This window comes from Chinchilla lanigera, unplaced genomic scaffold, assembly GCF_000276665.1.
Source record: "Chinchilla lanigera isolate Chin_1 unplaced genomic scaffold, ChiLan1.0 scaffold00074, whole genome shotgun sequence".
Lineage (NCBI taxonomy): Eukaryota > Metazoa > Chordata > Mammalia > Rodentia > Chinchillidae > Chinchilla > Chinchilla lanigera.
The window spans coordinates 2557464-2570605 of record NW_004955475.1 but is presented as its reverse complement, the minus strand read 5'-3'; the positions used below and the strand labels follow the sequence as shown (position 1 = coordinate 2570605).

The 13142-nt window shown below is 42.5% G+C and overlaps 1 protein-coding gene and 1 pseudogene across 1 annotated transcript; both read left to right on the top strand.

The window, feature by feature from the left end:
- Positions 1–524: 524 nt before the first annotated feature.
- On the top strand, positions 525–815 carry Fam104b (family with sequence similarity 104, member B; the record flags this gene model as incomplete). Its single annotated transcript, XM_013502811.1, is given in 1 exon segment — positions 525–815. A coding segment is annotated over 1 exon segment (231 nt), but the record flags the coding sequence as incomplete, so codon positions are not given.
- Positions 816–10988: 10173 nt separating this feature from the next.
- On the top strand, positions 10989–11579 carry LOC102021551 (annotated as a pseudogene).
- Positions 11580–13142: the final 1563 nt, after the last annotated feature.

The window sequence follows — 13142 nt, the reverse complement described above, 5'->3', positions numbered from 1 at the left end:
GTTTGTAACTCTGTATTGTCTGTACTGTGCTTGTGATATGTTGTAAAATGTTGTATGTCTGTTAATGTTTCCCTCCCTTTATCTCTAAAAAAAAAAAAAAAAATCCACCTTACATTTATGGGCCTGATTTCTAGTACATTCTGTAGCACTAATTGAGGCTTTCCCTTGGAAGGTATGAGCTTACTTCTCTGATGGAGGTTAGTGAAATAAATGGTACAAGATGGGGCACAGGCTATGGGAAGAGATATGGAATTAAATGACCTGTGCTTGAAGCCTCGTGCTGATGCTTCCTAGTTATGTGACTTTGGAGATCTGTTTCTTTATCTGGAAAATGGGGGCCACTCATCCCAATTAGTTTATGGGGTTGTTGTGAGGATAACATGAACTAGCTTAAGCGACTGTACTTTGTATACTATTGAGCCCCATGTAGGGTTCGATGCTTCTGTTCTCCAAGCTGAGTAAGGAAAACATTATGTACAGTACCATAATACTGACCATCTTTCTGTCTTGCTTTGTCCTTCCAGTCTTCAAGCAATGACACTGAAAGAAATGCGAACAGCGTTAGTAGCCTGGAGAGCGCAGGTGGACCAGACAACTTGGGGCATATTATTGCTGATCTCCATCTGAATACCCCTCAGGACTTGCCTGAAAATCATGCAGCGTGTCAAGGTCCATATTGGCACATCAACAAGATTTTGAAGGAGGCTCACTTCTACAGCCTCCAGCAACGTGGACAAGCCACCAACAAAATGTAGTAGGAGCTCTTCGTTCCAACCTCAACCTAGTTCATAAAAGCATCTGCACGTACAAAGGCACACACGTGTCATCTCTACTCTGTATTCTAGATAACGGATTGATGGGCAACTGTTGACTGGGAATTTCACTGCACTGGTATAATTTCAGAGCGGCTTCCATGACTTTTTTATGGGATTCTGTTTAAGTTGGCTGTCAACTTCATGCTAAGATAGTACTATGAGAAATCCTCACTGGGACATTGAACCCATAGTGTGTCCAGTTCAGGTTTATCCAATTTGTTGGTTAGAATCTCTCGTTCAGAATAGTTTTTTTTTTATATAAAAAATGTGTTTCTTTGCTCTCATGAGTTGAAATGCCTAGTAAAGAGTATGTCATTTTCATTTTATTAAAAAAATCCAAGTAAGTGCTAAAAGGAATGCAAGCCTTAACTTAGGATTTCAAAGTGTGTAACACTTGGTTCCGTCTTACACCCAAATGAACTGCCTTGCTGCTACTCCTTAGAAGAGAGATGTTTTACTGAAATTGCTCTCTACTTGTCATGGCCAGAATGAGACAGAGGATAAAACTGAAAACCTTTCTTCAGTAACATTCTCAATTCTTCATCTTTTTAAGGAGACTGTTTCTCAGGTTCTTGTATACTCAGGTACCCTCCGTATTCTTAATCCTCCCGAATGTGCACTTCAGTCTCAGTAGGAAATATTACACATTCAGTTAGAAGAGAAGTATGTGATAATGTTTTGGCCAAAACACAAACCTAGTACATTGGCAGGATTGTCTTCTCACTTATAATTGCTTCTACTATATCTACAGTTACTGTTGATAAAGTGGCAGCCACTTGAACTGATGTTGAACAAAAAAAGAATTGTGCAAATGTGTAGGACAACCGTAAACTTTATGCTACATGAGCCTTTTCACAGGGATTAGGAGGGCCGACTTCCATCATTAAGATTTCAGGGATTTGCAGGTATGGTGGTACATGCCCATAATTCCAGCACTCAGGAGACTGAGGCAAGAAGTTTTCGGTAAACTTAAGGCCAGCCTGGGCTACAAAGTGAGACCCTGTCTCAAGGCAAACAAGCAAGGAAACAATCACAGAGATTTCAGGGCTTAGACTGGTTTACAAAAGTGAGCTCACATATCATTAGAAGAAACAGGCAGTGCAGTTTTCTTAGAGATTGATATGTCCTGGAGTTTGAATTGTGTTTTAAAAACTTGGTATGGTGACTTCATAGATGTCTCTGCCTCTTCATGGTTGGCCTTATTACAGGAATGGTTTTTCAGATCAGACAGGTGTAGTGGAATTTTAGTGTTACAGTGTGTTATGTCTTGTGTCTAGGTGCCCGATCCCCAAGCCTCGTAAGTTCATTCATAGGGCTTTCTAGACGTGCCTACTAGGCGGTGTTACGTGGAGATCAAGGACGTGATGCTTGGATTGATTCATGGTGTGATGCTAGGACTAAGGCTGCCCCATTCTGGCTGTGAATGGTACCTGCCCTAAGGATGGGTACCCTGGATAGAACATAAGTGACAGGAAGAGGGTGGCTATTTGTTTCTTATTGCTTTGCTTGTCACTTGACTCTTGCTGCCTTGCTGTTTTCTCTCTGACATGAACATTTTCTCCTCTGTGATGACCCCGTGTCATGGCACCCTGCCCTGGAGGCAGCTGATGATGGAGTGAAACCTCTACAAATTGTGAGCTACAATAAGCCCTTCCTCCTTTAACTTTAGGGATCGAGTATTTTTGTCTCAACAATGAGAAAAGTAACTAAGACGCTGTGCAACATTTACAGCATTACTGACCTCAAAGTCAGGAGGGAGCATGAGTTCATTCTTTCTCAAATTAGATGTTATGTGCAAGAACATTTTTCCCCCTGTGTCTGGTGTTTCCAAAGTTGGAAAACCAGAAGACTGAAAAGAAGACATTTTAATTCTAAAGGGTTTGATGACATGTTAAAATAGAAAGAATACGAGGCTCCCTTTTTCTCTGCAGCAGTATGGTGAACAACCACACAGTAAAGAAGGAAAGGTGTTTGAACTTTGAAACCGCATGTGTGTAATATGACTTGGGACTACCCAGGAAGAATCCTGTAGGCTTAAATACATGGTATAGTGTTAAAACAAGGTACACAGTGTGATAGAAAACTTGACAGAAATTTTCTGTCATTTGCAACCCATGTAGAGACATGAAACATGAAGCCATAAATGTGAAGAAGCAGAATGTTTTGTAATATAACTACAGTCTTGGTCCAGGGTGAGCAGGGCAAATCTCTTTTCCTAGTAAGTTGAATAGGCCATCTCCATCCCATCATCCCAATTTCCTTAAACCTGCTTTTACCAGCTTCAGTCCTTTGATCTTAAGATTAAACTCTATTTAATAGCAAAGAAGGAAGCTAGCCCTTCTGAACAATCTCTGCTGTGCAGTAAAACTGTTTGCTAAGACCACCACATGAAAGGAGAGGCTTCTCTGGAGATTTTCCAAACTTAGTTATCTGAAGAAGGGGAGCCAGGTTAGCTCAAGAGGTGAAGTTGGACCCTGTCTTAGGAGTGCCCTAAAGAAATGAGAATATAAAGCATGTTCACAATGCTTCACCAAAGGTGAGCTAGGGATGGTATTTGGGAAGAAAGGACCTGTCCATGTCTTCATTGTTGTTCTGTCAGTGCTTTTTTCTAATTTTTAAAATAAAATAAAAAATTTTAAAAAAGAGAAACCTACCATGTGCCACAGTGTGTGCAAGGTCCTAACAGTAATCTTGAGACAGTTGTGGTGCGGGGCTCCAACACACAAGCTAGAAGAGGGAGGCTGGCAGGAAGTCGTCCACATGACCACATCTGATCCTGATGGAATTCACAGAACTTAATGATTTGGTGAAAGTGCATACCAGGTGAGGAGCAGTGTCACAGCTGAGAGCCAGATATTTTACACTTTGAAACAATGGCCCTTTCCTACATTATGGAGCTGCCTTTGTGAAGACCAGGTTGGTCATCAGAACGGGGTTGGCAGATGCCAATTCATAGGGCACTTGGAGAGAGCTTCACACCTGGCATATAGCCTGAGTGATACCAAACACTCTGCACTTTGAACACTTGAGACGGACTAACTAACCCAAGAAACCTCCTCTGTGCATGCATGCATGCATGCGTGCATGTGTGTGCCTACCTCAAATCACTAAGACCAAGTTCGATCCATTTTTATTCTAAAAGTGTTCCATACACAGCTACTACTTCAAACATGGAACCTTTCAGTGTTTTCAGCAATGTCTCTTTGTCAGTGCATATCCACTCACCAGAATGGGTTCCTGACTTAGACTGAACAAGGATGGTAAGCACAGGATAGCTGAAGGAAGTGTTGAGTTACCAACTTGTGTCTTTTGGTAAATCCTCATGCTTTGCTTGTACGCCTGAAGGGTGACCTCTCAACTCCATCTCAACTTCACTGCTCATGGACCTCCTCAACTAACAGATGCCAGAGCCTTTGGCTATCTATGTAAAGCTTTTCAGCATGTGCTGCATGGGTTTTACCTTGTGGTTTTCCTTTTAGAGCAGTGACAGTTGTCATCATGATAAGTTTTCCAATAATAATAATCTTTTCAAATTTGCATGCAATTCTTGCTCCTTCTAAGCAACACCTTGTTACTGCAACAGAATGAAATAATCATTCAATAGTTCTCCCTAGGGCACAGTTTCTTATTTACATAAGGAAATAAAGAATACAGTAAAGCAAACTTACTTTGAGGTCCACATCAAAGCCTATGTGTTTGATTTCTAAGCTCTCATTCCTTTCTATATACTATCACTTGCCCCACTTTTCCATGAGGACTCTGTAATATGGGCATCTGTGCTCCTATAGAAAGAGCTAGATCTAGATGCTGACACCAATACCAGATTCTCGCCTGAGTCTGTTGTTCCCTCATGCTGGTAATTGTGGCCAAGATATAATCTGTGTTCTGAAATGACTAATTAGATACATGAACCAAGACTGGGAAACAAAGACACACGTTGTCCTCAATAAGCCATTTGGACTCACCTTTTGTTTTCTTGAAACTAAGAGACTTCTCTTGAAACAGTCTCTACAATGGTGACATGCCAGCAGGATTGATGTGAGGAGTAAGTGTGACAGGTGATCTCCATGCTTCCTCTGGCTTTAGAACCTTCAAAAGCAAGGAGAAGTTTCCTGTTACCCAAAACACTACAACAATTTTCATTGCCAATTCTCACAACACCTGTGGAGACTATAGAGAAAATGATGGTTTGGTTGCAGAGGCACACATATCTAGCCTTCACCAGGGAGAAAGTCTTTATTCATTCTCATCCAATGGAAGAGAAATAAATCAAAATTTAAATCTGTAAAATCTAACCAAAATGAATGGAAAATAGTTTATATACTTTTTTTTTTTTTTTGTGGGAATTGAACTCATGAACTCAGGCTTGCCAGGCAAGCGCTTATGCCTCTGAGCTACATCCCTGGCCCTATATATGTTATATGTATTCTCTCTCCCTCAGACATCAAAAAAAATTATTCATATGAACTAAGAGTTTCTCTTCCTTCACTGCTAAAGGCACTTTTTAATGTAAACAAAACTGTAGTGCAATAAAGAGCTACAAAATGAATGAACTGATCAACATGGAGGTTGTTAGTTTGAGGGTCACTCACTTTAAGAACACTTACTCCCATGTTCCTCTACACCTGGGACTGGGGATTAATTTCTTGTGACTTATCTAAAGGCGAGGTCAAACTCTTTCCGTTTCATTGGCCTCCTTCTCTTCCCTCCCTTTTCCTTCCCTTCCCTTCTCCTTCCCCTTCCCTTCCCCTCCCTCTTTCCCTTTTCCTTCCCTTCCCCTTTCCATTCCCCTTCCCCTCTCCCTCTCCCTTCCCTTCCCTTCCCTTCCCTTTCCTTTCCTTCCTCTCCTCTCCTCTCCTCTCCTGTCTTCTCCTCTCCTCTCCTCTCCTCTCCTCTCCTTTCCTTTCCTTTCCTTTCTTTCCTCTTCTTTCCTTTCCTCTGTTCTCAAACCCTTGGAAGTTTCTCTGAGTTCCGTGAGGCGCCCCAAATGCATCAGATGCATGTTTTTAGATGCCACCACTCTCTTCCAGTGACTACAAGCATCCAGTCACAAAAGGAATACGTACACATGGACATTGTTCTGGAATCTTGTCATCCTTCAATAATCTCTTCAGTGCTGCACAGCTCTGCCCAAGTATGGCACAAGTTATGTTTGACATCTCCATGATGTGATTCCAGAGCGTTTCGTGCAGAGTCACAGCATCCACAAATCTGCAAAGGTGAGGTTCTGGCCTACATGGTGAGGAACCTCCTTAGCTTTGTAGGCATAAGCAGATGGAGGGGAAACCGTGAAGTTACCCAGTTGAACCTCCATTTTAAAACCTCATATGAAAGAGAAACTCTACTCACAATTTCTAAGGATTGAATAAGCTTTCAATCAGAAATTCAGGGGAATAAAAATTATATTGAAAGTATTTTCAGTATTAATTTTAATCTCCTGGATTTCTGATTGAAACCTTTCTGTGGAATCTATTTTTCCATTAAACTGGTAATTCATATTTTCTATCATTTTGTTTAGCCCAGCTAAATTTTTATTAGTGTCTTCTACAAGCTCCTTGATTAGTTCAATTATTCCCTCCATTATCCATTTGTGTGCATCTTCTGTGATCACACTGAGCACCTCTTTGAGCACCTCATTTTCTAATGTACTGAGTCTGTCTTCCAAGTAATTTGGGTGTGTTGCTTATGGTCTTCTTCCCCATGATGTCCCCTGGATTAACTTTGGGAATGTTAGGAGTTTTAGGGTAGCATCTTGTTGCCTTGTCTTCTTATGTTTCTATTGTTTTTGTTTGGATTTGCACAGAGGTTTGTTGGTGTTTATAGTGGAAAGACTTTGTTGCTAATACAGTTATCTTTTTAGTAGGTCTGCTCTTCACTGATGTGCTAACTATAATTCTTTGCCTCTACCCTAACATCCAACCACTTATGAAAATTTGCAGAGCGACTATGGCATGTAATTGGCTCAGCACTACCTTGTCTGGGAATGTACACCATTACTGGTAAAGTCATAAAGAAAATCTTTGAATTGTCATGCTGTGAAAAACCATTAACAGTGACCCAGGTAATACCAAGCAAATCAGCTATGATGGTATCATCCAAGACAAGTGGGTTATTAGGATACCATAAGAACCAATTATGTACCATCATTTACCTTAGAGAAGAAATCCAGTTATACGACTAAATGCAGCAACTATATCTCTACTCATGTTAGAAAAGAATTCAACAGTAGTTTTAGAGCATTCACTATCTAAAGATTAATGAAGCTAAGTGGTTATATTATTGATGATATAGGATTTGGGAATGGGGGAATGCAAGAAGAAAAATTTGAAAACTTAAAACTATAGGATATGAGGAGAGAGAAGTGGGGCAAAGCATCCTACAAGGAGGTAGAAAGGTGTTGATACACTTAGGTAAAGGTAACAGAAAAAGTTGATGAGAAATAGAAGATAATAACAGAAAAAGAAAAAATTTTCTGGAAAGTAAAAACAGAAGCAATTGGAAATATTTAAAAGAGGAAAAAAGTGTGAAAAACACAAGTAAAAAAGTAAGATTGGAAAAATAACAGAAAACTTTTCTCTATAATTTTGTTTGTTTGTTTGTTTGTTTTTTGATTTTTCTCCGGTACCAGGAACCGAACTCACGACCTTGCACTTGCCAGGCAGGTGCTTTGCTGCTGAGCTAAATCCCCAGCCCCCCTTTATAATTTTGAAAGAGTGATTTCTTTCCAGAATGTTCAATTTCCGAGTCTAACAATTTTTGGTTTTCCTGGAGGACCCTCTGCTTTTCCCAGGCTGTGATACTGTCCAAGTCAAGATGTTTGTCTGCTTACATCAGTAAATAAGAAGGCAGTCAGACCTCAACCCCATTCAGATGCAGGCAGTAATGTGAGACCTCCAATACCTAATGTAAAGATGTTCAAATTCACAGCAACTCAGGGCGGGCTTGGCCTCTGATCATGGGATGGGGTGTGTGTCCTTCCCAGTTGAGCTTAAATCCTTTGGGCGATCTCTTTCCCACCCACTCCCTATCCACAACTATTTTCCAGCTATTGCTCTCTCAGTCACTGTAGGGAGGGTAACACGGGGACCTGTTCTGGGTCCCAGTTATAAATGATTAACCCTTTCCCAGAATGGCACCCAACCCTGAACCCACCACCCCGGGATACGGCAGATGCCTGCACTGGAATCATTCGCCATCTCAGTATGTTCTTCTTGATGGCACCTTCCACCATGCTTATGGAGAGCCAATTTAACATGGTCTTCTCTCATAGTGGTTAATGTCAGTGACAGATGCCTTTCTCAGTCATTCTTCAGCAGTCAACAACTTGATCTCTATTACTCTGCCACGCACTACTGCAGGCTTTCTCCTTCCTTTCTCCAAAGTTCTTCCCTACTACTTTTGCTCTTTCACCTTTGAGTGCTCCAAGGCATTTTGTTAGCTGCTTCGCTTCCTCACACCCCAGCTGCAATGAAGGAATTTCTGTGTATTTTCCAAATGTGTTAGTTAATAGTCTCATCACAATATGATGCTATTCAGAGGTGCAACCTTTGTGAAGTGATTAGTTCATGAGGGTGTAGCCTGATAAATGGGATAAACAGGATCAGCGTCCTTTAAGGACTGTCTAGAGACCTAGCTAGCTCGCTGTCTGGTGTCTGAGAGTACAGCTTGCAGCTTGGAATAGAGAACCCTTACTCAACTCAGACAGGCTGGCACCTTACCCTCTGACTTCCAGTCCCCAGAACTGTGAGAATTCCTCTTCTGTTGCTTATAATTGACTTGGACTAGGTCTGGGTACATAAGGAAGCAAAAGAGTTCAGTGGTGTGAGGATACTTGGGAAACAAACTTCAGCACCAGTGCCAGAGCACAGAGGCCAGGAACATAAACAGCAAGGTGCAGAGTGTTGTGTTTTAGAGCAGAAGCCTCTGGTCTCCCCTCTCTTGCACTTTAGGCAAGAGAACGAAATAAAAGGAATGTGTGTAGGAAAGTGAAAGTCTGCAATATCATTATTTGCACATGATGTGATCCTTTACTTACAATTCCCCAAAAAGAACTGTACAAAAGCACTCTTAGCTTTGATAACCAAATTCAGCAGTATAGTAAGACACAAAGTAAACACTCAGAAACTATAGTATTTCTACACACTAATAAAGAACACACTGAAAAAGTAATTAGTAAACAATACAAGTAATAGTAGTAGTAGCATAAAAAATTGAATATTTAGGTAGTAACCTAATTAAGGAATTGAAAGACCTCCACAATGAAAATTACAGCACTCTGAAAAAGGAAATTTACAGCAGAAGCCTCTGGTCTACCTCTGCTTGCACTTCAAGGGAACATGGGCACTCTGCTTGGCTCATCTGGCTTCTGTTGCTGTCCTAGTTCCTAATTACCCAGTGTGACCCCAAAGTGCTTCACAAGCCCCCTGGGCAGGCATTCACAGCCATGGACAGAGTCTCCAACTTCCCATTGCTTTCTGCAGTGCAGCTTCCCAGCCAGTGACTAGACTGTGCTCAAGACCCTTCTCTGCTGACCGTGATCTCTCTCTGGGCTTATCCCAATCTTTGTTCCAAGTTTCTCACACTTCACCTGTGCAGGAAACCTTGAATCCTATGCCAGTTTTTTGGTATGGTTTTTCATTCTGTCTTGCACAGCTTGTCCATTACTTTATGGATGCAGAGGGTTCCTGGATTACACTGCAGCACTATTATGACATATAAATGTGTTTGTGTGTGTGTGCGTGTGTGTGTGTGTGTTCAACTACATAAGCAATATGTATCTAAGCATTTTGACATGTCCAGAACTGCTATTGTCACCAAATGTCTCCACCATCTGCCCGAACGTAAACAATACTTAGGCGAAGAATTGCCACATTTCCAGCCCAAAACACAGAATTTTAGTGAGTTTATAGATGAAATAATGATGGAGGTCTTTAACAGCAGAGTTTCTATAAATGACACCCTTAGATTTCTTGAAATGGGTGGAAAAGGAAGTTATTAAACTGATGAATTTCATTCAAGGCAAATCTTCCATGTAGGACTGGTGGGGAGAAAGAAATTGGGGTTGGTTACCCTAAAATAAAGAGGATCTTGGCCATTTGTAATGAAAATAATCTCTTATGGTGGTATGAACAGATCAATGCATTTCTTTTCCATTGCAGAACAAAAGGGGGACCACAGGCTTAGTACCTTTTGGAAACACCCATTTGCTATCTCCCAGTTCTGCTGGTTAGAAGAAAGAGGCCTGGCTGGCTTCCCTGGGATGAATCTTACTAGCCAGAAATGAAGTTATTGGCTGGAGTAGACTGTTTCCTGAAGTCTCTGGGAAGGAGTAACTTCCACTAGTTTGACAGAATGGATGAAGGACTTGGAACCCCATTTCTCTGCCAGCTGTTACGGGGGAGTTGTCCTCATGTCCTAGTGGCCTCTGTCTGATCCTTCCACATGCTCCTCCTCACCCTCAATGCACCCAGCAGTGGTGCATTCAGTCTCAAGATTTGAATCTCCCTGACTTTTCCTTCTTCTACCAGTCAGGGAAAGCATTCTGTTTTGGAAGGGATTGTGGAATTAGATTAGACCCATCTAAGTAATTCCTCTTTAGATTCATCACAGGGGTGATATCCCATCATATTCGCCAGAGATGGAATAATACAAATATGAAGGCCCCTAGGGACTTTTCCAGGAAGCCTGCCTTCCACCATCACCAAATCTCACTCTTTCAAGTTTATGATTCTGTTTGAAAATTAATCTAGTGGAGGCAGAAAGCACGTTGACCATGACAATGTCGCCACACTGCTGTATCGTCTCTCCTTCCTTTTCTGTATCTGTCTCAAATGTCCACAGAAAGTAATGTTGGCTGCTCCTGTCAACAGCTTCAAGGATGTCGGGCACAGTATGACAGTGAGCAACAAAGGCTAGATCTAAGATGTGGGTTACAGGATGGTTGGGAGTCTGACCTGAATGTGGCTGCCAAAGCAACACAAAGGTCAAGGGAGAGCCTGGTGAGGGTCTGCCATAATCGGACAATGGCTTGAGTTAGCTCCATGCCAATGCCACCTACAGAGTGAATTAGTTACATGCTTACTGCCATAAGAGACACCTAACTTGTACTTTTTAGCTCATATAATCCCCACCTAGATTTCAATATTTCTTTCACCATAATTCTCATCCCTTACAATGCCTGAGAATTTCATGAGTGTCGAGGTTCCTCTGTGCAACAGAACAGGTTGTCACTGCCACAACTGCTTAGTGAAGCGTTGTACAAACAAAACTGAAAAGACGATACAGTACAAGGAGGAGAAGATCTTGTAGGAGCAGTGCTGGGAATGGCTGGGGTTCCCTCAGAGGAGGAAAGCATTCCTGCGGTGCCTGAGTCTCAGCCACCACAGTCACTTTGCATTTTGCCTGGTTGAAAGGGAAACCAGGTTCTCTCTCTCAGGCAGTAGAGCCCACCATTGGTTCCAGTGCAACAGGGACACATGCCAAATATTTCTGGGGTCACAAGGAAGAGGAATGCCCCCATCCTTGCTCCTGAGAAAACCACCCGGCCTGGCCTTCTACCAAATGGAGTGTAGCAGCAGCAGCGGAATCGAGGAGAAGTGCCAGCTGGAGAGGCAGCAGGAAAGCAAGAGCACGTTCCAGAGGCTACTCAAGAAGCGGATGGGGAGAACTGAGTCTCTCATCCCATCCTCATGGGACGGAAACCTGAAGGGATTAAGGCAGTGCTGTTTTGCCAATTTATTTTGGGGACCAAAGTCAGCTATCTGAGGAAGAGTACCCCGACTAACCTGTGTAATGAATGATGAGAATCCGACCTGCGTGAGTTTTGACGGAATCCCAGGAAGTTCTGCATCTTTCCTGTCTCTCAATTTAGCAGGCGGTTAGAGGTGTGTGTGTGTGTGTGTGTGTGTGTGTGTGTGTGTGTGTGTGTGTGTGTGTTTGCATAGGCAGCCTACACAAAAGACAACTGGAGTAACAAGCGTTACTAAATCTCTTTGGTATGGTACATGGATTGAGAGTCATCCGTGTCCTTCCTTCTAACTCATTTTCCCCTTATCTTGTAAAAAATGAAATGTTTTTGTAGTACAGATGGTTTCCTGGAGTCCATGAGCTTTTGACCACTTTAATGACTGCCCCCAGGAAGAAGCACTAGGTGTGTTGGAGTACACACACTTGGTTATGAATGGGATGGATTATTGAGATAAAGGCAGTGAGCGAATGAGATCCAATTTCCAGAAACTGAGCCTGGGCCTCTTGGGAGTCTTGATTGATTTTTGGAGTCGGTCAAATTTGATAGACTTAATGGAGACCTTGTTTAGACTGGTGAGACTGTATTGGATAGTTTTGGCCTTTTTCCCAGTCTCTGTGACCAGGCTCATGGCTCCATCTAGGGTCCTGTCTAGGAACAGCAACTGTCTCCTTTGTGAGGATTTTGGGTGTGGGCGGCCACCCTCTGAACTTGTCCTAAACAGTGGAGGAGAGTGATGATGAGAATGATATGAATATTGCACAAGTGAGTCTAAAGGAGTCTAAACAAGTGAGATGAAGAAATTCCTCAATATAATGTCAGGGATTTACTGAGAAGCAACCAGGCAAGGTTTTATTTGGGAGACTGGAGAGGCAGAATGGGACGTGGATGTGAGTAGGACTCTCAGTACCAGCACCCTCTCTCAAAAGATAAAGGGATTTTGGGCCAGGGTACTTGGTGGACTCAGCAGGGGTCTTCTGTTGGGAGTAAGATCTGGTTATGGGTGGTGAGGAAGGGGGCGAGGGGCGCAGAATGCTGAAGCTTGATTTTGGGACTGAAGTCTTTGTGTGAGGAAAGCTTTGGAGCTGGAGGCTGGCATGGGTTGGGGCAAGGCAGAAGTCATTTTCTGGTGTGAGGCAGAACAGAATGAATAGAGGGAGGGATGAGAGCGGAGGGTGCAAAAGGCCTAATCATAGAGTATCTCTTCCCAGCTGTCTGAACTCTGGAGAAAGGGGTCAAGGTCAGAGAAGATCTGAAAGTCAAAGGAACTGTATTTTGGCCAAAGAGAGCCACTATTTAGCTTGTAATGTGGCCCAGCCACATTACACAGAAGGATGAGGCATTTGGGCTTGAGAAAATATTGAAGAGGAGGTTATTGAGGAGGCACTCCAGGGAATGACTTGGGAGGGGCAGAGGCAGTTCCTCTGATGGTGGGTTAGGGCTGATCATGTCCAACAGGAAGAAGGGTGATTGGGATTAAAAGAAGTGTCCCCCAAATGAAGACCAAAAGGCAGAATGAAGGACAAACAGAGCAACCTAAGTCTAGGTTGGTGTGTTCTGTCCAGGCCAAAGCTGGAGGTCAG